This window comes from Falco punctatus (genome assembly GCF_963210335.1).
Source record: "Falco punctatus genome assembly, chromosome: 9".
NCBI classification, from domain to species: domain Eukaryota; kingdom Metazoa; phylum Chordata; class Aves; order Falconiformes; family Falconidae; genus Falco; species Falco punctatus.
In genome coordinates this window covers 46,759,237-46,786,375 of record NC_137589.1, presented here as the reverse complement: position 1 = coordinate 46,786,375, position 27,139 = coordinate 46,759,237, and the positions used below count along the sequence as shown (strand labels likewise).

The following is a 27,139-nucleotide window of genomic DNA, read 5'->3' as shown; positions in this document are numbered from 1 at the left end:
GAATCACAGATCTCACCTGCTGAACTCTGCCTCAAAAACAGGAAGCCCCTTTTGCTAACCCTTCTGGCACTAAGAGAGGGGCAAGCACAAGGGAAGACTCCACTTCTTGACCACAAATGCCAGGAAAGAACACTGCTGTTAGGGTTTTGCTAAAATGACAAGCACATGACAGAACAGCCACAACTTTTTTTTGCCTCTGTCCTTCGTAGATTCTCCTTCTTCATTTTTTGTTATTGAGAACAATATCCCTTTAAACAGACACATCTTTAAAGATCTGGATTGCATTTCAGTCACAAGGAAATCAGATGCTGCTGTCACATAGGAGATCAGAGTCTTGGCGAGCGGGTGGCTGAAGACAATAGGAGGCAAGAAGCAAGAGCAGCTGGTGGCATGCGATCCTGTTCCCAGGTTCGGCTAACATGAATGCTGTGACTGTCTGCAAGGGTGACATCCTTCACTCACAAATCTTATTGGCGCAGGTTAATTACATCTTCGGAACACAGTCAGGAGGGAAAAAAGGTAACGCAAAACCACTGACACAAACCATAGCAGCACTCTGGTTTCATGGTCCATGGTCAGAACCCCATTTATTAAACATTATAAACTTAGCAATGTACACCATTTCCTATATACAAATCAAGTTTATCAATTTAAAAAAGTGCTGTTTAAAATTAGGTTTTAATTAAAGCACAAGATAATCAGAATTGTATCTTAACTGAATCAGTTCACTAGTAGTATTGAGAACACAGACACATCGACAGGGGCACAAAACACCTTTTAAGTCTTAATGTTGATTTACTGAAAACTTTGAGGAGAAACATTCAGCTTATTTTATACAAACAGTACATAGTGCTTCCACCATGTCTATTAAAGTTAAGTATATGGTTTAATCCTTTTAAAGCAAGGTACTCTGAAAACTTCTATTTTAAAATACCAGCCTATTTACCTATTCCAAACAAAAGGCCCAAATCCTGCAACTGAATCAAGGCAGACAAAAATATATGCCTGTGTTGAGGGACTGCAGGCATGTGAGCTAAGTAAAAAACACTTTTCCAAAGTATCCTACCACAAAAATGAGATGATCTAGCACACCCATCTTTTAAACAAACCAACCAGCCAACCTAAAGGACTATAAAAAGGTGGCCGGAGAGTAAGAAATGTCAAGTGACCACTATAAACATGTTTAAAATGTAACTGCACAACAGTATAAACACACAAACGATGTTATTTCTCTACATGCCACAGTTACTTGTTCCATTCTATGCTATGCTGTAGTTTGCCAATATTCTGCAAACACGATCACACCAGGGATACTATGCAATACTGGATCTGTTCTTGATGCTTTTGCTCCATTTTGCAACATTAAGGCCAGCCTCCAGGCTGCTGAACTGACTGAGAAACAAACTGACACTAAGTGGTAGTTTGGCTGAGAGAAATTCTGTAGAAGACCGGATTGAGAGGACATCGCATCAATTCACAGGGACAAGATGTAAGAACAAACTACTCAAAGGACTTCACTAAACACAAACAAAAAGGAAACAACCAGCCAATAGCTTAAATTCACACTTCTTGGATTTTTCAGTGAAACCAGTGTGGGGGCACTTTTTTTTTTTTATATGAACGTGCTACTTCAATCCCGTTTAAAGTTAGTACAAATAAAAAGATAGTAGTGAAAAATTGCTTTATTCTGGCTGCTGGAAATGGAGGCAGACAAAGCGTTACCAGTATGAAAGAACAGTGCTGAAAATATCCTTGGCGTTTGTGTTAGACTTCCTACAGCAAACCTAGCTTTATTCTATTGCACAAAAATTGTTAATGAAAATAAAAAGTTCACAGAAATGTAACATTCTAGAAACCACTTTTGAAAAAGGAAAGTAAGGGCACTCAATTCAAGAAAGTTCATTCAGGAAACCAAAAGCCATCCTGTGGGTAACTGCAGGGCATCAAAATCAGACTTGAGAATAACGAGGAATTGTTTCAGCCTTGCAGGCCCAACAGTACATAAATCTAGCAAAATCCACAGAAATCACGATGTCTGAACAGACACGCTCCTTCACTTTCTCAAACTGCCATTGTGCTTGGAATCACCCGCTAGCGGGACGTTTCAGGTACTCAAAAGGTACTTTCAGCTGCTGAGATGGCTTTACACAGGACGTGCAGACAGACTGATCCACTTTATTTCCCTGAATTTGCATGTGTATCTTCAAGGATGGATCTCCCCACCTACCGCTGTGCTGACATTGCCGGAGTTCTGCTGAATGAACTCGCCCAACGGTCCTCAAGGTGGGAGAACTGAGACCTCACGACACAGGATTGTCCTAAGGCAGCTTGAATGTGGCTTGAACGGGAACAGATGTCAGATAATCTGCTTCAAAAGTGTAGCATCGCCATCAAATGCTGTGTTTTTCTAGGATCTCTAACAGATTGCCAAATGTATTCTGTGCGCAAACAGGTTTCCTTTTGATATATGATTCGAGGCCTCATAATTTAAAGCGTGATTAGCCAGTATCTTCTTATCTACAGTAACTACAGCATCCTGTAGAAATGCAAGCCCTAAAAATCATTATAAAAATATTTTCTTAGAGCACTTTAAATAATTTACAAAATTCTACAAAAACTATGTATGTTTATCCATGATATCCCTGTTAAATAGAAGCATTTTTCACATTAGTGTGTATATGATATACAGATATCAGTGTCTCCCACCGACTCTCCTTTCACGTCTCAAGTTTTATCTGGGTAGTTACAATGATAGTTATTTTCTAAAAAGACTGTTACTGTAAAAAAAAAAAAGTGTACTTACATATTTGAAACCTTTCTTTTCAAGAGGGAATCTGGGCAGTCCCCTGCAGGTAGGTCAGTAAATTCTGCACAGGTTTTGTCTGAAACTTCCTGCCCTTGGTCCACTTCACAAGCAGTTTCCCTATTCTGCAGGACAGGTATTTTTCCTTCCAAACTGGAGCTGGAGACCTGAATTTCTTCCTGCCTGTCACTGTCCTGGCAGATAACTTCCTCCTTAATGCACATCTGCACACCGTTATCTGCACATGCTCCTCCACTAGTTTTATCCGCTGCTACTGCGGTCACATTTAGTTCCTGCAGTGGGCAACCTGAACTTGGATCTGGCCTCTTGTCCTGCTGGTTATTGTCTCCCTTACTGCACGTGTGTATACTTTGCTGAGATGCGTCTCTGCTAACTTTATCCACTTTTACCACTACTGTACTGTGTTCAGGGCATGGGGGATCTAAACCTGAATCAGCCCAGCTATCTTTGTGGGTATCTCCTTCCTCGATGCACATCTCTGTGTTCTCAGCTTTGGATGTTCCTCTGCAAACCTTATCTGCTTTTACTGCTGCCACGCTCTGTTCCTGCAAGGGGAGACTCGAATGTAAGTCTGACTGGTCTCCTGAAGCACTAGCCTTTCTGGAACCCTCCGCTTCCTCTTCGATACACAAAGGAGCAGCCTCCAGGCTTTCACAAGTTTCTGCTACCTGGGTACTTGACACTTCCACAGTGAGCTTCTGAGAGAAGTTAGATTCTTTTATTGCTGTCGTACTCTCCCCACTAAGTTCGCCTTTCGGCAAGGGGGCTTCTTTTCCCTGGTTAAGCATGTCTGTATCCTGTGAAGCAACCTCTGTCCCTAATGCACCGCTCTGGGCGAGCAAACGCTCTGCTTTCTGCCTTTTGTTCAAAAGCATGGACTTCTTCCTGTCCCGAGCATATTTTAGACCTGCAATAAATTTACTCGAAATTTTTAGGTGAAAGGTATTCTTTCTTTTAGATCTAGACTTTGCATTGATTACTTTTCGTACTTTACAACCTTCATTTTTGCTGGTTTTAGGTGGAAGCGTTTTCTGCACTGACTCTGTATGAGGGACATCCTTTTTACCTGTTGCATTTCCAGCTAACTCACCAGCAGCAATACCTTTAACCCCCACCACTCCTTGCTTAGCTTTCGACTGACCAGTAGTATGAAGATTAACATTCTCTGCAGAGGAAGCAGATTTCCCACTGCCTTGTAACATTGCACTTTTCCCTTCTGTTCTCGGAGAGTTCTTCAACTCATCAGTTTGCTGAGACACCCCAGTCTTTTTACTCTGAGCCAGCATGAGGTCAATCTCATTTTCAACCGGCTGTTGCTTTGCTTTTCCTTTATTAGCAATTTGTTTGGTCACTCTCAGTAAGTCCAGAGTTGTATCATCTTTTTGTATCTCTGGATTGCTTGCAGAGTCTTTAGCCTTTTCTGCCAAAAACTTCCTAATTTCCTGTTCGATGCTGTCATCACTGTCCACTGAACTGCTGTCATCAGCATCTGACACAGCTGTGAAAGTACCTTTTCTATTTTTAGCTACGTGCAGGTTATTCTGGTTTGAGACTGGTTTAGGTTTATACCCTTTTTTAAGTTGTAAGTTAAACTCTAAGTTCTTCATGGTTTCCGGTTTTTCACTGGTACATTTGACATTTATGTTGTCTGGAGGATTTCTGACTGCATTCTCTTTCACAGCTTTTCTAGGTTTTGAGAGGCAGCTTTTCAGTAGCATGGGATTTTTACATTTCCACTCGTTTTGTTGGAGGCTACTAAATTCATCTAGCAGCTGAGTTTCCGTCTCGCTAAACCTGACTCTCTTCTTGCACTGAGATTTCTGGTCCTTGGACTTCTTCTTTAATTTTCTTTTAGACCGTAAAAGGTCCTTGATAGCACTATCAAGGTCCTCATCGCTATCCAGAGAACTGCTCTCATCATTCGAACCATCCCTCTCTTGTGTTTGGATGGTATTTTTCATGAGCTTTGTCGCACTACTCTGAACCTGCACGAAAGGATTTACGGAGTCCAAGGCAACACATCTGCCATCAGATTCAGTTAGTTTGGAAGACATCAGCTGCTGCTGCTGCCTGGTTTCTTTACTGCTGAGCCTCTGAGCATCACAGAGTTCTGTGGGGCTGCCCAGGGCACACTCCTCTTGCACAGGAAATCCTGAGTAGCTACCTGGCTGGAAAAGTCCTATGTCCAGCTGCTCAGGTGGTTTTGATGCCCCTTGTTTTGCTATTCTGCCTTCCCTTTTAAGTCTCCTTTTACGACTCAGTGATAGCTTCAGTGTTTTGGGAAGAGAAGGCTCAAGGGTACCAGTGAGGCTGTTTTGATCGGAAGGCAAAGGCATCTGGATTGAGTGTGACAGGCTGGGAGGCTTTGTTCCAAGGTTTTCTGACTGTGCTTTCAGAGCCAAAAAAGCCCTGATTTCTTGCTCGATACTGTCATCGCTGTCCACAAGGCTGCTGTCACTTTCACAATGGGAGGACGAGAGAAGCTGGGGAGAAAAGGAGTAGTCTGCAGTGAGTGATTTGTTGTCACTTCCCATTTGGGATGGCATGATTGTTTTGGAAATATCAAGGATAGCTTCTGCACACATGAGTTCTGCAGATGTGTCTGCTCTGCAAGAGGCCTGCAATGTGAGCTCACAAGCAGCAATCTTGTTTTCTGGAAGTGCAAAATGTCTGGCTTTTTTCAGTGGTTTAAACAGATTGTTAAATTCATTGCTGGTGCTTTCTAATTCTGTTGACTTTGAGTTAATTTCTTTCCTCTTGTTGCCTGTAGGGCTTTTATGAATTTCTGGTGAGGCACTTTTTGTTGAGCTAATTGTCAGGCTCGCAGAAATGTCCGCCATCCCCTTTGTATCAAATTGTTCCCTCTGCAAAGGGACACAGTCTGTTGCATGACCTGCCTCCTTCCTGATTTTCTCCAGCTGATAAAGCTGAATGGCTTCTTCAATGCCATCATCGCTACTTGAGTCAGATGCGTGCACGCTCTCGTTGATAAGCACTCTTCTTGTCTCCCAGTAATTAGCTCCACTTTCTTCATTTTGCTCTACTAACCAGGGCTGGCTGGCAGTGGCCATTTCCAGATACGCTTGGTTCACTTGGCTGAAATCACTAGGCTCTGCCTGGATTTTGGACTGCAAACACTTGGACTGTGTGCTGGTTTTCTGTAGCTTGGCATGGTGTCTCAAGAGGAGTGCGTTACAACCTTGCTTTAGAGCACCACAGTTTGTTTTGTTTGTTGTTTCTTTGTTGCATTTTAGGACAGATCTGGCATGGGAATCTTTTTTATCCTCCCCAGTTACACACTTACTAATTTCTTGCTGCTTCTTCTCATTCAAGAACTGCACTATTTCAGCCTGTATGCTCTGTTCAAAAGAGTCATCGCTACTGATGCTCTGAGGGGAAGCAGGCTGTAGCCTTTTACCAATTCCCAGGTGGTCAGACAGGTACTCTTCAGAGAGCATCTCAGCTTTAAATTTCACGGGGAGCAGGTTACTAGCCATTTTGTTCTGTGAGAATTCTCTCTTAAACCTTTTGTCTCTGCTTAAATTTTCAGAACGCTCTGCACTCCTTTGCAATGACTGGTCACTTCTGCTCTTTGCTTTCAAGTACTCTTGAATAGCTTCCTCTATACCTCGGTCAACAGAATCGTCACTATCAGAATCAAGCAAGAGAGTCCCAAACCCCACGTTCTCTTCCACTTCAGTGTCATCTGAATCAGCAGGGCATCCACACTTGGTATACTGAGGACGCTTCTGTAGCAATGCGGTGCTAGATGCGACCCTGTTACTAGTGCCCTTTTCACCCTTTTGTTTCTTCTGCATAATACAATCATACTCATTGTTCATACCCAGGGGAGACTCTTGACTTTGCAGGTTGTTTATGATCATCTGAACTTTCGCACTTACAGAGGTTCTAGTGACGTCCCCTTCGGATTCAGAGAAGCAAACGGGGTATCTACAATTCCTTGCTGGTCCAAAGGACTCCCATTTTGTCTGAAGAGCTACCAGAGGAGAAGCATTCATAAGGAACATTCTAGCAGACAACAGCGAAGTCCACAATGGAACAGATTTTCAAGCGGGGCTCTCTTCCATCCTACAACAAGAAAAAAAGGAGGAAAGTATTTTTTATTATGCATCTACCTTCTAGAAGTTTCATGCAATAATACTGGTTACATAAATTGCAAATCATTTACGCTCAGACATACTATGCCAGATAATCACAAGAGTTACTCCTCAACATCACTTTAACGGGTAAATCAGTCACTACTGCCATTAAGGATAAGACAAAGCACTCATCATTTGTGGTTTTCAGTGCTTTCTGGCACAACCATAATCCAATTCAGGTAATTATCTTCACTTCTGAAACTCCTCCTGCACTTTCCATCGAAGGCTGCGCTCTTTACCTATGTTCCTAAGTAACCATGTATTGGCAAGACCCACAGAGAACAACCCTGAAGACACTTCAGTGCAGAGGTGTGTGTGATCCCCTTCTGCACTAACATTGTCCGAATATTTTTGCGTGAAATATTGGCAAGACAGAAAGAACAATTTTAAGGGAACCTTTCATAAAAAAAGTGGAATTGGTGGGAGTGGAAAGCCCTGCAAAATACTTTGCTCCCTGTGTTTCCTTTGGCATAATTGCCCTTTTTAAAGAACTCCCACCGTGTGTAGCTCAGCTTCTTAGTTGTGACGAAAGCAACGTTGACTATGTCCACGTAGTATAAAATGGACAGATGTGAAGCAAGCCTGCCTGTGATCTGAGATGGTGCAACACAAACAAACACCTATTCAAAGAGCGGAGTAACTGTGTTAGCACGATGCCTGGACTCACACACTAGCACGACACAGCTTTTACTAGTTCTGGCTTGGCATTAAACACATACAGCTGAGGGACTTGGGGCAGCTCAGAGAGGAAAGGGAGCTTATTTCTTCCCCCAAAATACTACAGAGCAATAACCCTCAGACATCAAACATTCTGGCCTCACTGCAGGATAAAAGCTCTTGATATACACAAATATTCAGGAGTTTGCAAAAGCAGGATGAAGATTATGAACTATTCTTTGTGCCACAGCAGAAAACCCAAACAGAATGAAGCCCCGTTTGGTGGAACAATGAAAAAAAGCCATCCAGAAAATGCCAGATAACACCCCAAAGAGTCCCACAGTCCCACGAGGACCGAAGGTTTCACCTGCAGCATCATTTGGTAGGATCAAACCAGCATCTGGCTGACAGAAGGCAGACAGCAAGCCCAACAAAAACCTACAGCAGCTGGGTGGTTCTTCACACCCGATCCACAGTCTCGCACCCCAAACCCAACGAACCCCCACTGCAGCAGGGCGCTGGACTCTACCGACCTACAGAGTCATGCTTCTGTCTCCGAGTACTCTCCGACCTTGCCTTTGTCAATTATTCTCTAGTTCTGGTTTCGAATTAATCAGTGGCAATAAATATTTTAAAGAATTAATGATTCTAAACTCTGTAAAACTTATAACTCTATTTATTTGCTCCCAAGAATAAGGTAACAGACAACTAAGGAAGTCGATTCTTTATCGTTTTTTAGAAGAGCATGGTGCTCCAACAAAGAATACGACTTCTGTCAAAATTATTCTGGGACCTGCACTCAGGCAGCAGTTTTATTGCCATCTTGTTACCAGACCAGAATATTCTTTAAATCTTGTTGACCAAGGCAGGGTCAGCCTGAACATGCCTTACATGACATCTGCAGAGCACTTAGCTCCAAACACACCACTGATAATGCTTTTGCCGCTTCATTCACCGGTTCTCTGCCGCAGAACATCTTAGCAGAATACACTTTAGTAGTGCAAGCTCTGGACATCCGTTTCTGATTTTCTTTTCCTCAGTGATAACTCATCTCAAAACATCATTCCTGCAGAATTAAAATTTTAAGTATAGTGATCAAGAACATCCCCGCTGGCTGGCTGGTACCCGGAGCAGCCCAACACACACTACTTTAACTTCAACTAAAGATTAGGTTTAGACTGACTCCAGCTCCGTGCACGCCGATAAAGCACCGCGCTCCCGAACGTTCGTGTATTTGGCCACGGATAAGCGGGAAGGCACCTCACCAGCAGCCACCACGGCTCAGAGCCCCAACTTCCAGAAAGGTGCGAATGAACGCACGATTTCTTAAACGGCCTCCAACACATTCACTAGGGCAAACATACGTTAAAAACATTTTTCCTTGTAATAAGCAGCTAAGGATGAAAAAAGACAGAAATCAGAAAACCTAATTATCTTGAAGAAATGCAATTAACACGCACAAGCTCCCAGCTTCGTTAAAAAAAAACAACAACAACAAACCCCAACTTATTTCCTATTTAACCTATTCCACAGTTTCCAGGAAAGGGGCAGGTGCCTTCGTTACCCCACGCCCAGGCTGCAGCTGCCCTGCAAGAACTGCGGGGGGGGGTGCGATGGACTGCCCGGCCCCAGCCCCCCAGCCAGGGCACCCACCCAGGGGTGCGGGCTCTGGGGGGCACCCACCCAGGGCACCCATGGGGGGGCGAGGGGACACCACTGGGGCATCTGGAGGCTGCCTGAGGGGGAATGTGAGGGAATACCTATGTGGGGGGCAGCCAGAGGGGAAAAGGGGACACCCACTGAGGCGAGGAGAGGAGGCCCTCACAGAGTTGGGGGACCCACGGAGGGGGTGAGGAAGGGACACGACGGGGACTGGCCGGGGGGCACCCCCAGGGGCTGACTGAGGGGCCAGGCACGCGGCGGGGTGTCCTCCAGAGCTCCGTGAAGGGAAACGAGGACACCCACCCGGGGGGGGGGGCGGGGGCAGCAACCGGAGCGCTGTAAGGGGCCATGAGGGGACACCCACCCGCGGGGGACACCCCCAGCGGGGCTGTGAGGGGACACCCACCCTCAGGGGCCGCCCGGAGGCGACGTACGCGGGGCCACCGCCGCGGGGCGCCCCGCCCGCTGCCCGCGGCCAGCCGGGCCCTGCCCGCGCCGCCATGGCTCCCCCTTCCCGCCTTCCGCCGCCCTCGGCCGGCCGCGCCGGGCCCGGACCTGGGCCTCGGCCTCCGCCTCGGCGGGGCCCCGCCGCGCCGCCCCGGCCGCCCCCGGCGCTCACCTGTGGCCGCCGCCGCCGCGGGGAGAGGCCGAGAGGGGTGGCGGTGGGGGCGGCCGAGCCCGGGCTCACCGCTCCGCCGGGCTCCGCTCCGCCGCTGCCCGCCGCGCTGGTGCAGGGGCGGGCGGCGCTTCCTTCCCTGCCCCCGGGGAGCGGGAGGCATGCGCCGCAGGGCTCCGCCGGGGAGGCGGGGGCGACCGCCCGGCCCTCGGCGGCCGCCGGCTCTGCCCGCCGGAGCGGCGGGGCGGGGGGGGGCCGGGCCGGGCGGGCACAAAGGCAGGCGCGGCCGCTCCAGGGGGAGGCTGGAGCCGGTTCGGCGCCCGGTAGCGGACGGTCCGGCGGGGAGGAGCGGGGCTCTGGGGCCCTTTGCAGGCGCGGGGCGAGGTGTGGGCCGCAGCCCCGGCCCTGCCCGGCACCAGGCTCGCTCCCTGGGCGTTCGGGACCGGAGCCGAGCGCAGCCCACGGCAGGAGAGTAACCCGGGGTGCAGCGGGGAAGGCTCCAAACGCGGGCACGACGCGCCGCTGAGTGTCCCAGACCCAGAGTTTGGGGATGCAGGACCAGGGCTGAGGTTGAGAGCCGAGGCCTGTTTTTTTCAGTAGCTGAAGCAGTTGGTGCGCGGGCTCCCGGAGTTACCAGGGCATCGGAGCTTTCACGTAGGGAAACAGGAAAGTTTTAGTGCTCTGTCTCTTCTCCGCGTGGCTGGTGAGCAGCTTTTCCCGAGGATGCGCTGCCAGCCGTGTCCTATCATCCCTGCGCTTCCTGAGCAGAACCAAGCCACAGGTTCCTTCTTTTTTGGGACACCCGTTTCAACCTGCTCTCATTCACTAAGAAACAGAGTGAGTCATAACTCTCGGTTTGTATCACAGGCAAAGTTTTCATTCCTGCTTTCTGGCAAACAAAATCCTGGTGTCTGAACCCAAAGTGCTGCCTATATTCCCTTTGCCAATGCGGTTTTTGTCTCCTGTGGTGCTTGAACACCTATGATGCTATAGAGGGAACCAGCATCTTCTGGCTGGGTGTTGCCAAAATCCCATGGGAAATGCTCAGGCTAGGAGATGTCAAGTGAACAGCGGTGGGGAACAGCAGGTACAAAGGGTCCCAGGCTGAAAAATGGGGTCCCAGCCCGTGGCAGTGCAGATGGGGCACCGTGCTTGTACCCCACTGGGCTCCTCTGCCCTAAGGGAAATTACTGCTGGTGTACAAGAGAGCAGTGGATGTCAGAATCAGGCCTGTTATCCTTAACAGGTGTCATCACATCTAATTATTCATTTTCTGTGTCACTTTTCATTCAAAGCTTCAGACACTTTGCTTGACTGATGTTGCCGTTTCTGCTGCAGCTTTGACAGCCTGTCGCAGCACCGCAGCACAGCTCAGAAGTTTTTTTAATTCAAGAGTTAGACAGCAATTTCCTTACACAGTGATAAACACTGGTGAGCATTTAGCCCGGCTCCGAGGTGAATATATTCTGTCCTTGCAGGAGAAGGTGCTGCTGGCAGACTGAACCTGCCCTGTCCCTGTCCCCAGTATCGGTGCAGGGTTGGTGCCAGATACCGTGCATCTGAGCTGCAAGGCTCTTCAGATGTTTTTGTGCTCACTCTGTGGGAACACACATCGCAAGATGTGGGGCTGACATATGCTGAGTGCTGTGGAACAAATTTCCACCTGCTTTTACCCCAGAGATGCTTGTTTTGGGGAACACATGTATTTTCATGCCCTGAGCAACTGCGCCTTTCCTGGATTCCAACCTCACGTTCTAGGGATTTTTTTTCCCCGGGAATTCTTTACCTACCAATCCAGGTCTGACCCTGAGGGTGTGGGACAAGACCATGTTTCAAAGTGTCAGACACAGTTATAGACTCATATTAATTTATCTGCTGCTCTTACAATAGATAAAATGGAGCCGCTAAGACTTGGCCTGTGTGTTCTTGTCCCTGGGATATGTAATATGCTTTTATATTCTGAAATGGCTCGCTCGAGCAGGACTGCTGAAAACAGCACAGCCAGCATCTGTGTGCAGAAGGAAACAATGAACTTGCTTTTCCTTAGCTGCAGAATTGCAGCCCGGAGGTGAGGACACTTTGCTCCTTTTACCATATCCTCCTAATGCCACGCCAGAGGAAAGAAAGGGCTCTTGTATTCATGTGTCCTCTCCGGCCAAGCCAATTTGCATGTGAATGCACTTTAAAAATAAAATTAAAGTCAAAGCTATGGCCAGAGGCCTGATAAATGTTTTTGTGCACATGCAGTTGCTTGGAAGGGGGGAGGCTCGTTGCCGCTGGAGAGCTCTGCTGTTACCAGCGGAGGTGGCATTTTATGGCTCTGCAGAGCAAGTTGCCTCCATGTGCAGCCTTTGACTTGAAAGAGGAGCAGAGCCTTTCCCCAAGGTCCCATTAGGGATGATTTGTCTTCCTGATCCATGATCTTTGCGGAAATGAGAGCGGTGGTCCCATCCCTGTGTCCCCGCTGAACGGATGACAAAGTCATGAGCGCTAATTGGACCCCTTGTTAGGATGGCTGGAATGGCTGGGAAACATTCATGTTTTCAAAATGAAACATCTTCCCTGACCTCAGGATCTGCTCATCCCATTTGCAGTTTATTGCAGGGGGTAGGAACAGGTGCTCATTAGAGGTGGCTCTGGATACATTAGAGGCAAAAGCTGCTCTGGGTTATCAGAGGCTGAAAATAGAGCTCAGGTGATGCTTCACCACCACCCCCCCCACCCCCCTCCAAGAAAGAGGACAAGATTAAAAACAAAATAGTAAGAATAAAAGGACTCACCTTGCAGATCTTGTTGTCAGGTAACCTGTGGCTTCCTGGGCAATTACAGTTCCTACATGGAGCTGTGTTAAAACACCAGGCATTTCTGCCACGCTGCTGTTTCCTTGGGAATATGAGTCACACCCAATGCTGGCTGAGGGCACAGCCATGTCTAGGACACGAGGGATGTTGATAGCCTCAGGTTCTACAAACCCTTTCCTCTGCTGGTGGCAGTTTTGCATTCCCCGAGCGAGTCCCTGGATTTTGGGGCAAAATCAGTCCACAAAAGTGAAATCCTCCTGTGACCATTGAGTTTTTGTTGGAAGAAGCGGTGGGGAAAGGATGCAGATGGAGTCCAATCTGAACCTTGAGGTCAGTTAGTATTTGGGGTCCATCTATCATCTGGCTCCACCAAGCTTCAGGAGGCTCAAAACTTCTGGAAAAAGAGGTGTCAATACCCGCTTTAAAATAAATCAAGCGGGCTTCATACCTCTGGTTCAAAACAGGGCTCAGGTGTGCCTTGAGGACTTGTTTGCCTCTTGCACAAATTTTCTCGTGCTACAAGCTGCAGTGAGCACCGGGCACATCCTGGGTGGCAGCAGATCTTGGGGAGCAGCAGGTCACAGTGGTGGCCCTGCTCCTATGTCCTCCTGCCCCACTCAGCTCCTTCAGTCTGATTGCAGGTGGTGTATTAGATGGAGTACAACTGGATCGTGTAGTAACATGGTAAATTGAAGAGTTTAGTTGTTATTTAATAAATGCCAAGGAGACCCATGAGGCCTTGAACTTATAATGGAAAGATCTAATTTAGAAAAGAAAAGGAACAGAGATGTCTGTGAAAGCTGCCAGCAAACAGCTGGGTATTGAACACTGAACATTTCTATCTACCCTCTGAATGGAGCAGAGGTGGTGTGAGCTTCCTTACAGCTGGGTGCTGCCCGGGGAAGCAGCATCTGGGACAGGAGGAGGTCTGAGGACAATTCTTGGCAGCTCAGTCCTGGGAAGCTCTGCTGTGTCTTGCCTTGACACTGTTGCTCTAAATTGCTGTTGGATGCCAGATTTTTTTTTAGGAAAAGAGACCCACCGTCTCCATGAAACACATCAAGTGAAAAGTATAGCGCAGAGGCATGGCTACAGAACACATTTAATGTTTTTAAGTGAAATCTGAGGAACTTCCCACTCGTTACTAACCATTATACAGACCACAGCTGAAGGTCTCTGTGGGACACAACTAATTGCTTTTGAAGATGTACCTTTTCAGTAGTAACTCCCAGTGTCGCTGGCATAAGAATACAACCTGAGAAATACAATTTAGTGCCAAGAGGTTTAATTGCAACCCTGACCTTTCCTTGCCATCGTATGGCAGCGACCTGTAAAATTTCGAAGGAAACAATGGCACCTCTCATATTTTGTACCTAGAACCTTTTAATGCTTTTTGTACCACTCATTCCTATATAGGTTAATTTATAAATTTTTCATGTTTACAAACATGGAAATGTGCCGTATGGGCTTTTAAGAGTTTTCTTTACGCAAGTCTTCCCTTTCTGTCCAGCTTTGTGGGCTTTGCTTTGAGGCAATGCTGTCTGTATTCCCACAAGGACGTTTCCAGCTAGATCCCGTTCTTGTCACAATTCTGCTTCTGCCCATTAGGTGTCAGACTGTTATCGGCACAGTCTCCTCCCGTTCCGGGGCTTGGAAGAGGGATATGAGAAGCTGGGAGCTAGCGTGGCTTATCTCGGGTGCTGGCTGCACGCTCGCCTATGGGTGCTACCCAGAAAGGGCAAACTGGGTGGAGTGGTGCTCATTGGGCCACCAAACTGGGACTTTCTGCTGGCCTTGGCCCAGGCTTTACCAGCTGTGGTGCCACCAGAGCCACTGCCAGCTCATCCCAGGGCTGCAGGCAGCAAGTCCTGCCCCAATCCTGCAGGGTTTTGCAGTGCATTTGTATTTTAGATCACTCGTATTTGCATTCCACAGGTCAGGTCTTCATATTGCAATAGCTCCTTCCTTCTGCTCTTGGATCTGCAGGGTCACTGAGGTGCTTCCAGGGCAGTGATGTGCCTCTCCACCTCGTCCATCATCCCCTTGGGAGCGAGCAGCTGAGTGCAAGGTGCCAGGGCAGCTCAGAGATTTCCTGCTTCTCAGGGTTTGGGAGCACTGATGAATGCACAGGTATTCATTCAGGGACAGAAAGTCAGTCTTTTTTTTTCTTTTTAATGAAAATTTTAATGTGCAGTTTCCTTCAGCAACACTTTGATTTCAGCCACAAGCCAGGATATAAACACAGGCACTAGGTGCCATGAGCCAAGGTGGACGGTGATGAAAATGGGTCTGTGAGCTTTAAAATGGCCTATTTAAAGGGCAGGATCAAAGATGTGTGGTGGGGTAGATACCTTCCCCGCTACACAAAGAAAAGCTATAATGAAACTGAGATGCTGTGCTTGCTATATATTTCAAAAGGAAACTGTTCTGCTTTGACTTTGTGCTGCAATCGCCGAAAGCTTGAAGGGGGCTGGGGGAGGAAAGGAAAACAGGTTGTGCTCCACCTCTCCTCATTACTGCTCCTCTGACTCTTCTGCTGAGAAGTCCCAGCATGGCTGTGGACTTGTCCATCTGCAATTATCTGTGTCTTGCATTTACAGAGCGCCTTTCCTGGCCAGCTGCTTGTTTGGGAGCATCCCTGCAGCTGCCACGAGGCAGGGGGCTGATGGCTGACTTCTGTGGAGCAAATCCCGATTCCCAGCAGAGCCTTCCCGAGCGCCGTCCCAGCCCCTGTTAGCTCTAAGCCAGTGTTTCTAGGAGGCATCTTCACACGCAGGGAAGCTTTGCAGATCACCTTCAAGGAGTACTCTATTTTTAGCATCCATGGACTGTCTTGGCTGCAAACAAGTGAAACCTCTCTGCAGTGAATTCACAACAGGGCAACTGGCAAGTGTTCAAAGCCTCCAACTGAAGCGTGGCACAAAGGAAGCGATGTGTCCCCGAGGTCCCTGTGGAGCGGGTTGAGTCCAGGCTGCCACCGTGGGATACTGCCTGCCTGGGGATGCTGGGGTGGGCAGCAGAGAAGGCAGGGGCCAGGGCCACGGTGCACAGCAAACCTCATTCACCGACGCCTTTGCAATTGCAAAATGCACTTTGAGCCAGCAGGATTTGATTAAGGATTTGCAAACAACTGCTCTTTGGTTCAGTGGTCAAAATGCTTCCTTAAATATGTTTTGGAGCAAACCAAAGATCGCCACTGTTTTGAATTTTCATCAAACTGAAAAAGCATGCTGGGCCAGAGAGTCTGTGCTTTGACTTGTGTTCTCCAGCAACCCAGCACAGAGCACATCATCCTCGGCAGAGCAGCCGTTCAGAACGAAAGCCGCCCTGCTGCTCTGCAGGGAGAAGGGACCTCCCAGAGCGGTTTCAGACTGGTTGAAGCAGTGTTTGGCAAACATGTTAATAGTAATTTTAAGTATTTATTTTTCCCCAGCCCTCGTTCTACTCTCCCTGAGGGCCAGTTGCCTCCCAGTGCTCCAGCCAAGATAGGCCCTGAGCACCCCCGCTTTGTGCTAGCTACATCTGCACACACTCCACATTGGCATCCATGTGTGCTCCTGCTTTTACAGGGGGCTTTCAGGGCCGTGGCATATGCCCAGGGATGGTAATTTTGGGCTAAGTGCAGTGTCAGGTTCACCCCCTCATCCTGCAGAGCTGTCAGGAATGGAGGAGTCTTGACTGGGCACTGCAAAAGCCTTCAGTGCAACAGATCCATAACAGCTTTGGAAACAGAGCAGGAGATCAAATCCTGTCCTTCAGGTAAGTGTTAAGAATAGCACGGTATTTGGAGAGGCATGCTCTCCTGGATTAACCTTGTGCTGCTGGCATTAATGGACAGCCCTTTTGAGATGTTTCCTCATCCTGGTCTTGAATCCCCTGGCAATGGTCTGAGCCCCTTGGAGAATGACCCAAACCCTCTCAGATCCATCCAGCCCCCCTAGGGCAGCCGGCTCCGTGGCAGCAGGAGACTGGGAGCTGTCAAGCTGAGATGACAGCATGGGGCTACAAACCTTCACTCCAAATGTGGCTCACAGACAGGGTCTAATGCTGCACCCAGAATCAGAGGGAAAAATAAAAGGCTCATTCCCAGTGACCTGACGTGCTTTGCATTTTGCTTGCTCCTCGCCACACCCTACACTGTGCAGGGCGAGAGCTGGATTTGACCCTCGGCCAGGCTTCCCTGCCTGCCATCCAGCTTGGCCATGGCTCGGAAAACCCACGGGCAGGGATGGGAAGGAGTGGAGGCAGTGCCCCAGGCTCCCGGCGCTGCCTCGGGCGAGCTGTGCGTGCAGCCACGCGTGGGATGGGAAAGCCGGAGCAGCTTGCAGACGTATGTGCCGCAGACCAGGAGGAAGGAACCGGCTGCAAGGAGCTTGTGGGAGGAGGAGGAGAAAACTGGGTGTCAGCAAACGAGGCAGATTGAGAGCTGAGATGTGTTAGTGGTTGTATTTGGGATATGATCAATGTTTCCTTGTGACTTGCACAATGTGCAGGGGCCTGAGTGGTACAAAAAAATAAAATCAGTGGGAATGGAGCTCCTACATCCCCTTATGTCGGAGGAGGCTGCAAAGGAGGGTGAAGCCCTCACACCCTGTGCATGGGCACAGAGCACGGGCTCACCTGGCTGCTGCAGGGCAGGAGGTGGGTGAGCTGGTGGGTGGCAGAGGGCAGCCCCCTGTCCTGGGAAGTGGTACATGTGTGGCTGGTGGGTGCTGCCAGCACAGCCAACCCCATGGAGTACATCCTCCCTTTCCTCTGGATACCTGTGGGCATCGCCCTGATGATTTGGTCCTGAAATCTCTCTCTGGGAGGATCTCCAGCACAAGGGAAAAGCTGGTGTCAGCAGAAACCTGCCACTTGTTTGGAGTGCTGGGCAGCAGCTTGGCTTCGGCACCCTGCGGAAAGGGGAGCACAAGAAGGAGCAGTGCTGCTGCCAGGGCGGGAGGAGGGGGGGCCTTTTCACCACCCACTTGCATCTCCAATGGTAATTCATATGAGTGTCACTGGCACATCTGTTCAGAGAGAGAGAGAAGTAATACAGGTCCAGCTGAGCGATGAAATTGCTTTCAGGGCTGTTGATTCCTGGCTCGGGGGTGTGCGGTCAGCTTGACTGCAGGCTGGGGATTTTAATTTATTTTTTCCCCTCTCCCTCGCCCTGTTCCTTGCAGCCAGGAGAGATCAGTCACATGTAAAGCAGGCAGGGCCAGTGTCTTTGAATCTTATTCCCCCTGTTCCCAATCTCTGGGAAAGACGGGCCATCTGGGCTGTTTCATGAGACGCTGAAATCGCTCATGCCACACTGAAGGATTTGCATCTCACTCATGAGTAGGCTGCTCTGCTCATCCTTTTCCTACAGCCCCTCTGCCTGCCTGGGTTTGGTCTCTGCTTTGGGACCCACAGCCGTTTCTCCTCTAGATGGTGCAGCTGCCTTTGGGCACCAGCCAGTCCCTGAGATGCAGCCAGACCCCAGCCCCTGTAGCAGAATAGGGGTGCAGCCAGCCCCGGATCTGCCCCCCAGCTCCCCACAACCCCTTCCAGGTCTTTCCCGCTGGCAGGATAGGTGCTGTGGGGCACAGCCCCACACACGTCACCTGCCTGAGGATCCGCGCCGGGTACCTGTGAAGCATCATTGCTCTGCCAGCCATGGGCATGGGGCTGTGTGGAACCGAGGGATGAGAAATCCATCGCCTGCTATTCCTGGCATCTCTGTCCTTGGCAAAGCACATCCTGGCAGTGCCCGGGGGAGATGCTGACAGACCGTAGCGGAAGGCGGAGGAGAGGGGACAGATCCTTGGGGTGACCCCATGCCTTGCAGCAAGGGGGCTGTTTCCGTTCACACCGTGTGCGGAGCACGCCAGCCGGAGGAACCGCAATGCCATCATAGTCTTTTGTTAGAAACCCCGCTCGCCTGCCATCCCCTGACTCATCTCCAGGAGAGGAGGGATGCGGCTGCCAAACCTGCAGGGCTGGGCTGGAGAATGGCCCCTGCAACGGGCAGCTCGAGGCTGGTACAGACCGAACCGCAGCGTCCCACCTTGGAGGTTCAGCCTCTCTGCCCATCCGATGGCAGCCAGGAGGACACACACAGATGCTCTTCTCCTCCAGAGCCGCTGCTGTAGGAGAAACATCTCCTTGCAGCAGCAGCAGGGCATTTATGACTTCGGGGTTGCATCAGGGCAGAGAGCTGGGTTTGCCAGCCCCTGTGAACAGGTGAGGACAACCGTCGGTGAGCCGAGCAGATCGGGTCTGGGACCCTGCAGACACAAGGGGAACCCTAGGCAGTTGTCCCTGCAATCCTCCCCATTTGTTTAGGCCAAAACCAAATAAATACAAGCCTAATGATTTGAGTGAAACAATAGGAAAGGTTCCAACATAAAGAAAGATCTCCTATTAAGCTTTGCCGGCAAGTTTTACAGCCCGTATTTTAAATCAATGTTATGGGTGCATTTAAAAACACACCATATGTTCTCTCGCAGATCTTTCTGGTAGCTGCTATAGCATGGCTTTTGACTGGATCTCTTCCTCCCCGTCCCGCCAGCTTGCCCGGGTGTGTTTTGCCGTGCCGCCCATGGTGCCCAAGCCGGAGCAGAGCCCCGTGCCCCGACTCCTCCTTGTACTGGTGAAGAAGCCATGTGCGGGACTTCCCGTGCCCGGTGGCACCAGTGTGTTTCTTGAAGTCTCTGCTGTGAGCATGGGTTGCAAAATAAACTCTTGTTAAAGGTTAGGGTGTTCTTGCCGGAGAGCCGATTGACTTGATGGGGACCTGCCCCGCATCCCTGCCACAACGCCCATGGCTCTGCCAGCAAAACAGCCCAAAACCCACCTAGGCATTTTCTGTCCCCCTGGGGAGTGTGCTCCCAGTGGGAAGGATGAGCAGAGGGAAGGAAGGCCTGGAGCTGAAGCAGGATTTTGGATTTCTTAGTTCTTCCCGACCGCTGTAGATGGCACTCCGGCCCCGCCGCCCGCCCAGCTGCCAGCGCTGTAATGCATGCTGGCAAGGAGTCAGGGGATGAGCTCTAAGTTTACAGCAGATTTTCCCTTCTGACAGATTACTGCTTCATTTGTAAGAGGAGAACTTCTCATTAAGTACATTTTTGACATTTTGTTGAGAGGGGGGGAAAAAAAAATATCCTCGTGATGCCGAGCGTGCTGGAGTGCAAGTGCGGCTGAGTCTTTGCAGGTTTTGGGGGTTGGGGTTGAGGGGTTTTTTTATGTTGCTTTGGCACCAAAGTCCCTTTTCATAATTATTCAGCTCTGAGCACAATTGCTGCGGGTGGGAGGCATGTTTAAAACAGAACCCAGCTGAAAAGCTAGGAGGACTTTGCAGCAGCTTTCCGTTCCAGTAACGCTCAGATTTCAATGCTAATCCAATAAGGTTTGATTAAAGTGCATTTTCAAGGCAAAATCAAATCTAACTGCTATTATCATTGCTCTCAGCACTGTGCGAGCGCCTGGGCATGCTGGGCTTTGCCTGTGCTCCAGGTTGGCGAGCGCAAGGCACAAGGTCTGTCCCGGCTCTGCGAGGGACCTGTGGTTGCGTGGCGGGGACCTGGGGATGTCCCCCATGCAGACCCAGTTTGCCTTGGACAAAGCTCTGCTCTTACCAGGCTCCCTTTGCAAGCTGTCCTAATTGTTAGGACAGAATGAAGACTAATTTTAGTGTTAATTATGCAAATCAGCCTTGATGGGAAACTCCAGAGTGAGGTTATTATTGCTCTTTTTTCCAGGGTGGGGAATAGCCCTTTTGAAAAATCCTTTTTCTTGCACAACCGTGAGCCTTTCTTCCCCTTGGGTTTCTTTCAAGTGAAAAAATTGCTGAGCAAGGTTGTTGCCGTAAGCTCCCAGGACATTTTCATTGATCCAAATCATACTTCTAGAGAAAGCAAGTATCAAAAAGCACTGGGTGACGTTATAGATGTATTTTAATTATGAAAAATGTTGCAAGCAGCTTAAAGAAAGAAAGCACTTCACAAGAAAAAAGGAATTTCACATCTTTTCTTTCAGAAAACACTTCTTCTCATTATCCAAGCTGCTGAAACCACATGCTCCTCAGGGACAAGGACTGCGCCGGCTTTCAGCATCTCACACTGAGCGCAGCAGCAGCAACAACAAAATTGTAGTGAAGTGCCCTGAGATTTTTGTCTCCTGCACTAATGGCCTTTGTAGCCCAGACTCTTCCCACCCCCTGTGCAAACACAGGTATAAATCACCTTGCTGTTGTTGCTTTGTGCAGCCCACACGAAAGGAGGCTGCCCCAGCGATGCCCCGTGCTCCTGCAAGGAGCTGCTCTCTTCTTTAGCCACTTTCTTCAAGGAACACTTTTTAATCAGCTTTTGAAGAACATTTTGAAACGTGGTGATGTGGATGCCTGTTCCTCTTGGTGCTCCCTGCCCCATCTGCCTTTCAAAGCTGGGATAAACCCTCAGCCACTGATGGTTCAAAACCTACCGCTTCCCTCCGCTGGTCCCAGGTGATGTCAGCCTCGGCAGTGACACAGGCAGCAGAGGTGGCCGTGGCTGCAGGAGCAGCACAAAGCGGCGATGGGTGTGGGGATGAGCCCCTCTCCAGCCGAGCTGCCCCCTCCCCGGCACTGCCAGGGTTGTAGCTCCTCTTTTGCAGAGGCTGCTTGCTCCTTGCAGAGTGCCCGTCTCAGCAAAGCTGATCCAATCTTTCTCCCCTGGTGAATGACATACTCCTGCCTGAGAAAATCAGATTACGGTGTCTTTTATCCATGATGGCTTGGAGTGCTGCTGTTTACTTGTTTTAGGGAAGGAGTCTTGTAGACAGAGATGATCCTACTGGAATTTACCCTGGAAGATGATGTTAGGACTGAGTATTAAAGCCACACATGAGAAGGTGCTTTAAGCCACGGACTCGGTCACCTTCTCACCCATGGGGCCATCGCTGCTGACATGAGGGGCATCCACAGGGAGGACAAAAAGGAGCTGCTTGCCCCCCCCCTCCAGGAGAAGTGCAAGGACTACCCAAGTGCAGATCTGTTACACCCCGAGGCAGGCTGAGTGGGCCCGGGAAAGGGTTTCAGGGTTTCTCTAGCGAGGGAGGGATGCGGCTCTGCACATGGTGGCACAGCTTCCAGCAGATGGTATACCCGTCTCATTGCACTTGATGGGGTGGTGGGAGAAGTTATTATGAAAGACTGCTGTGACATTCACAGCACAGATCTGCCAAATGGTGTCTAGAGGAGACGGAAGGAGCACATTGCAATGCTGCATAAATTGGTGCAGAGATATATCTATCGCTCTATTTCATAGCGGGGTGGAAAGAAGCCTTCGGCTAAGAGTGGAGGTTGTGTGTCCAGCCAGCCCCCTGCTCGAGGCTGGCACCGAGCCCTCGGAGGAGCAGAGCATTCGAGTCCCTGTTGATGCCTTTTGCCATCAGGATGTTCATAATTTCGAAAAACCGGTCCTTCTGTGACAGTGCCTAGCTGCCTGAGATGAATGCAAGCGGGGGGGTCTTCCTAGTGTCCCTTGCAGCTTTCATCTGCAGGGGCTCTCATGGATGCCCTCCCTGTCCCAGCCGTGGCTGAAGGTCTCGTGGAGCCACGTAGACCCTCTGTCCCAAGAGCCCATCCTGGGGGAGCAAGGGCTGCCTGTCCCGGACCAGCATCCCTCCCCACCTGCACCGCAAGCCTGGGTCAGAAGAGGGCTGCGCTGTTGCTGTCTGTTATGTGGAGACAGTTTCTCCTGAGTTATTATTTCTGCTTTTTGGACAGAAAGCAAACCAAAATTCATAAAATTCCAGCCTCAGTGAGAAGATGGTTCACCTCAGATTTAAGTGGGATTTATTTCCCTGTTTTTCCCATTGCTTTGCTTTCAGGGTTGCTTCCCCTCCACAGCTTGACCACCCTGGGCAATGGAGCAGAACCATCGCAACAATCCTGCTCTTTCATTTTTGCTACTTGTTAATTATTTCCTTAGCTTCCTCTAAACCTTGATGAGGGGTTTTATTTTTCCATGGCAACTGCACCCGCAAGACCTCCCCACCCACAGACCCATGCTGCGCAGGTGTGCCGGAGTGCCACGCTGTACCCAGCTCAGCTCCGAGCAGGACCTTCTCCCTGTCAAAGCACCTGCCCTACAAATGCAAGGGGTTGGGGCATCGGAAAGGGCACATCTCCCACCGAGGCAGCAGCACAGGGCATCTCAGGGATGGATCCTCCTGCTTCTGCTGTGGTACAGGGGCGGCTGGGGTGGTCTCCCTGTGGTGAAGGTGAGGTGCTCCCTGCTGGATGTGCGCCTTCGCTGCGGGGTCTCAGCAGCCAGGAAGCATCAACCTGGGAGTGGAAGCTCACCCTGTTCTCATAAACAGCTGATGAAAATTAACACCCACAGGACGACATTCATACCTACAAATTATCTCCACCATGGAGATGCAATTAAACAGGCTTCCACCGCAACAGCAGTCTAACGAGAAACCTGTGCAGCTCCCGCCCCATGGTGCCTCCTGTCCCTGTCCTTGGCCCCATGCCAGCTCCCCCGTACCCCAGGGTCCCTGGTCCTCCTCACCTGGGGCAGGATGGGTGCTGCTGACCCCGCCGAGCAGTGCGAGGGCTTGCACAGGGAGCTGTGCGTGCTATGGGCTGCTGTGTGCGGGTGTTTTTAATTCCTCAGGGGGTTTTCTAAGCGTGATTGGGAAGGAATCTGTCCTGCAGGTTGCAAGTCCCCAGATCTACAGCCACAGAAGGTGTAAAAGGGCCTGATCCTGCCCTGACAGCCAGAAAGCCACTGGCTTGAGGAAGGAGGCAGAGGTAAAGCAACTCTGTACGAGGGACTAGGGCTGAGTTCTAACCTCTTTTGCTTATCTCAGCAGGAAAATCCCAATTTCTGACCGTTCGCCGTCTCCCAGCAAACACCCACCAGCACCTCCCAAGTGCTGGCACCCACTGTCTGCATCCCAGGGTACCCAAAATGGATCTGTGCCTTGAAACTACAAAGGAGGAGATGGAGATGGGGGGTCTTAGTGGAGCATGTGGCAGCGAGGGACTGCGGGAGCTCAGGGGACCCCAGGACACTGCGGGCTGAGTCATGAGGCTGGCTCCCTGGGGCTGCCTGGTGCCAGTGAGGCAGAGCCCCACCAAGCTCCCCCGGCTTTCTGAGGGATCCTTTTCTCCCTCCTCAAATAGCTGGAGGTGGTGGAGAACCCCCAGGACACCCTAAATCAGCTTGGTGGGATGCCAGAGCAGAGACAAGCACTCCTAGGGACATCACGGAGAAGGATTTTGGTCCAAACTCTAGCATTTGCTCATTGCAGGCTTTTAGGAAGAAATAATTAGTGCTCTGTTTTTCACCAGGAGCTTCTCCCCCTCCATGCCCTCTTGTGCCAGGATGATGTGTCATCATGAGAAGCTGCAGGATCATTTCCATAAGATAAAAAAAATAAAATAGCTCCTATTCATCATCAGGCTTTGTGCTAATAGCCTGTGCTCTTTAAAAAGGGAGCATGGCCGGGGCTGTTCCTGCTTCCATCTTGTGGGATAAAGGATCTCTTTGCACTCCTATAATAACCTCTTTCATCTGACGCCCTCAAGGTGCTTTTGGACATAAATTAATTAAGCCTCACAACACCCTGTTGAGTTCAAGCTCACTCAAGGGTTTTCATCCTGTGTTCAAACAATTCATTGCATCTTTGCATTGCCAGTTTTCGGCAGCCCAAGGGTTGTGTCCAGCTGGGGTGTGAGCGGGGCCCATTCAATTATTTCGGCCACGTGTTTCCTGCTCCTGCCATGGCTCAGGCTGCCCTCGGGGTTAATGCTCCGTCCTTAGAGCCTCATCAAAAAGCACCTCAAAGCCACATGGGCTGAACCCAGGGCACAGCAGCTCCCCAAGGCTGTACAGCCTTGCCTGAACCTCTCAGCAAGTACTGAAAGAGCCACACAAGTGTGACTTTTCCATATTTCAGGATTTGGGGATTTCTGACCCATAGAGTGCCCCGTTGGCATCATCAAAGCTGGCTCCAGCAGTCCCAAGTGCATGCTCAGGGTCGCATCCTGCTCGAGGAGATGAGCTGGGCCCTGCTCTGCTGCAGCTGAGGGCAGTTTGGCAGCAAGCACAATGAGGAGTAACTCACCTCCCCCACCCCCCACCCCCAACCCCCGCTCCAGCTCACTGGGCCTGCCCGAGGCAAAAACCCTGGTGTGGGTGTTGGCATCTCATTGCAAAAAGCCGAAGTCGGGTGGGGGCAGTGACCCCTCAGTGCTGGCTGCCTGCAGCCGTGCAGGGCAGAGCAGGCAGGGATGGATGTGGCCCGCCATGCCGATGCTTCAGCTTTACTGCTCATTTTCTATTGCCTCTTGACGAGGTTCTTGCAGGATTCAGGCTGCAGAGGGATTTGCTGCCTGCCCCAGCTTCACGGAGCAAAGGGTCCTGTGAGACGAGAGGGGGGAGCGGGAGATGCCGGTGCAGAGACTGCAGAGCTGGGGATGCAGAGTGGCTCATCAGTGGCTTCAGAGTCCTAATTATATCTCTTTAATGAGCACCCACACTGTTATCAGAGGTTCCTCTGGGGCTAAGTGGCAATCCAGGCTCTTCTAATTACTTCTGACTCTTCATTTTCATGTCCGTGCTAATCCTTCGTAGTTCCCCTTCCTCACTGGATGCAAAGGACTCATTACCAGGGATGCATCCTCCTCCTCTCCACTCCTTGCACAAGCTCTTTCTTCCTTCTTGTTTCCTCCCAGATCTTACAGAAAGGGACAGAGCAGGTAGAAGCTGCCCACCTGTAGGGCCCGAAGGTGGGGAGTTAGGGTTTTAGCTTTCTGGAGGAAGAAGAGGAAGGTGGTCAGGATGGGGACCCCATCTCCCACTGCCGCAGAGGCTGGAGCAGAGAGGGAGCTGAACCCAGAGACACTGCTCACTGCTGAGTGGATGGGCTGTGCTCGCACCCCTGGGGCTCAGCACACCAAGCACCTGCATCAGGGGCATCAGGGGCAGACACTTCCCCATGGGCACCGGCTCTGCTCAGCCCCACTCCCCAGCACAGGCCAGCAAGGGGCCTGGCACCGGCTGCTCTTTGTGCACAAGCACATCTCACCCAGGAGCTCCCTGTGCTGCTCCAAGCTGGGAACCGCAGCCATTTGGGGTCCTGATTGTCCCTGGGCACTGGCTTTGCTGCTCAGCATCCCGTGATGCTCAAGCATCCAGGTACCTGCTGCTGGGGAGCAGCAAGGGCTGCTCCAAAGGTGCCATCGTGCTGCTTTTCCCCATCGCTTGCCCTGCCGGGCAGGTCTGGCAGCTGCCAGCGCTTGGCTCAAGAGCACATGAGTCCCTCAGAGAGGCTGGAGTTCCATTTTGGGATTTTTCTGGCCAGTCCTGCTAGCACAGGGAGGGGGCACTGGTGGATACGTGAAAGTCTGGAGGCACTTCAGAAGGATGGAGAGGAGGATGCTTGCTGGGAGAGAAAGCCCAGGCTTTTCACGCTGCCCCAGTGGTCTTTGAAAGCGGACTGGGAAGGCGTTCAGTCTCCAACCAAATCCTCGATTTTTTTTGTGATCGTGGTGAGACCTCTCTTGCCTGGGGCACTGGTGAAACTGCCTGTTCCGGAAACCCATCTCCAGGAGAAACCCTCCACTGCTGGGTTTAAACTGCCCTCTTGCAGGCTGGCCTCCGCAGTGGGGTCCTGGGGAGAGCTTGGAGGGGGAAGAAAAACTCTCTGGGGACATTTCTGCTGCTGGCACCAGGGCAGGAGGGCAGAGGTGGTGGGCTGCCACTGGCTCCAGTGCTGCCAGGAGGGCAAGAGGGGCGGGGGGGGGGCTCTGTGTGCCCCCTAGCCAGGGTCCCAGGTGCTTGTGCTGCAGGGCAGTAAGGGGGGATGCCCGTGTCCTCACAGGGCGGTGACTACCCAGTGTCTCCAGTCCTAGAGAAAAGGACCAACCGAGCCCCAGGGCAGAGCCTGCTGTGCATGGTCAGGGGAAACTGAGGCACAGAGCTGCTCAGAGCCTCGCAAAACACTTAAGTACATGCTTAAGTTAAGTTGGTTCCCTGGGGGCTCCGCACCAGAGGTGGCCTTGCCCGCCCTCCCCCCCCCCGCCCTCCGATGTGTTCCACAGTTTTTCCCCTTGGCTGAAGCAACCGGATTTTCAAAAGTGGGACTTGGGCCTTGAAGTGACAAATAATTGAAGGTGGTAATTAAAGGTACAGCTGAGCGCTGAGTGAAAAAAGGAAAAATAAAGGAAAAGTGCCAGTTGCAATTTTACGATTTAATTAGGTTTGCTGTCTGTCGTAGTGGGGAGCGTGGCAGGCAAACCCCGAAGGCACGGGACTTTCTGATGCTGCTGAAAAGAGCGGGGAGGTGGCAGCATGCTCTGCATCAGCGTTCCCGAGGATAACTGCACAACTCCGCCGCACATTCAAAGGCAGAGATTAGCAAGAGGCCCTTTTAATATACTTTTTTCCCCCTGAGA

At 50.5% G+C, this 27,139-nt stretch overlaps 1 protein-coding gene across 2 annotated transcripts; it reads right to left on the bottom strand.

Moving 5' to 3' along the window:
* Positions 1–555: 555 nt before the first annotated feature.
* On the bottom strand, positions 556–24,788 carry PPP1R26 (protein phosphatase 1 regulatory subunit 26). 2 transcript variants are annotated; one of them, XM_080400857.1, is made up of 3 exons: positions 9,923–24,788; positions 2,804–6,913; positions 556–2,553 (listed from the first exon to the last, which is right to left on the bottom strand). In XM_080400857.1, the coding sequence occupies exons 2-3, from the start codon at positions 6,850–6,852 to the stop codon at positions 2,514–2,516; spliced, it is 4,089 nt and encodes a 1,362-aa protein (XP_080256983.1). In that variant the 5' UTR covers positions 6,853–6,913; positions 9,923–24,788; the 3' UTR covers positions 556–2,513. The 2 variants fall into 2 exon arrangements, with proteins under 2 accessions (XP_080256983.1, XP_080256984.1); XM_080400858.1 differs by having other exon boundaries at positions 556–2,536.
* Between the last annotated feature and the right edge of the window lie 2,351 nt (positions 24,789–27,139).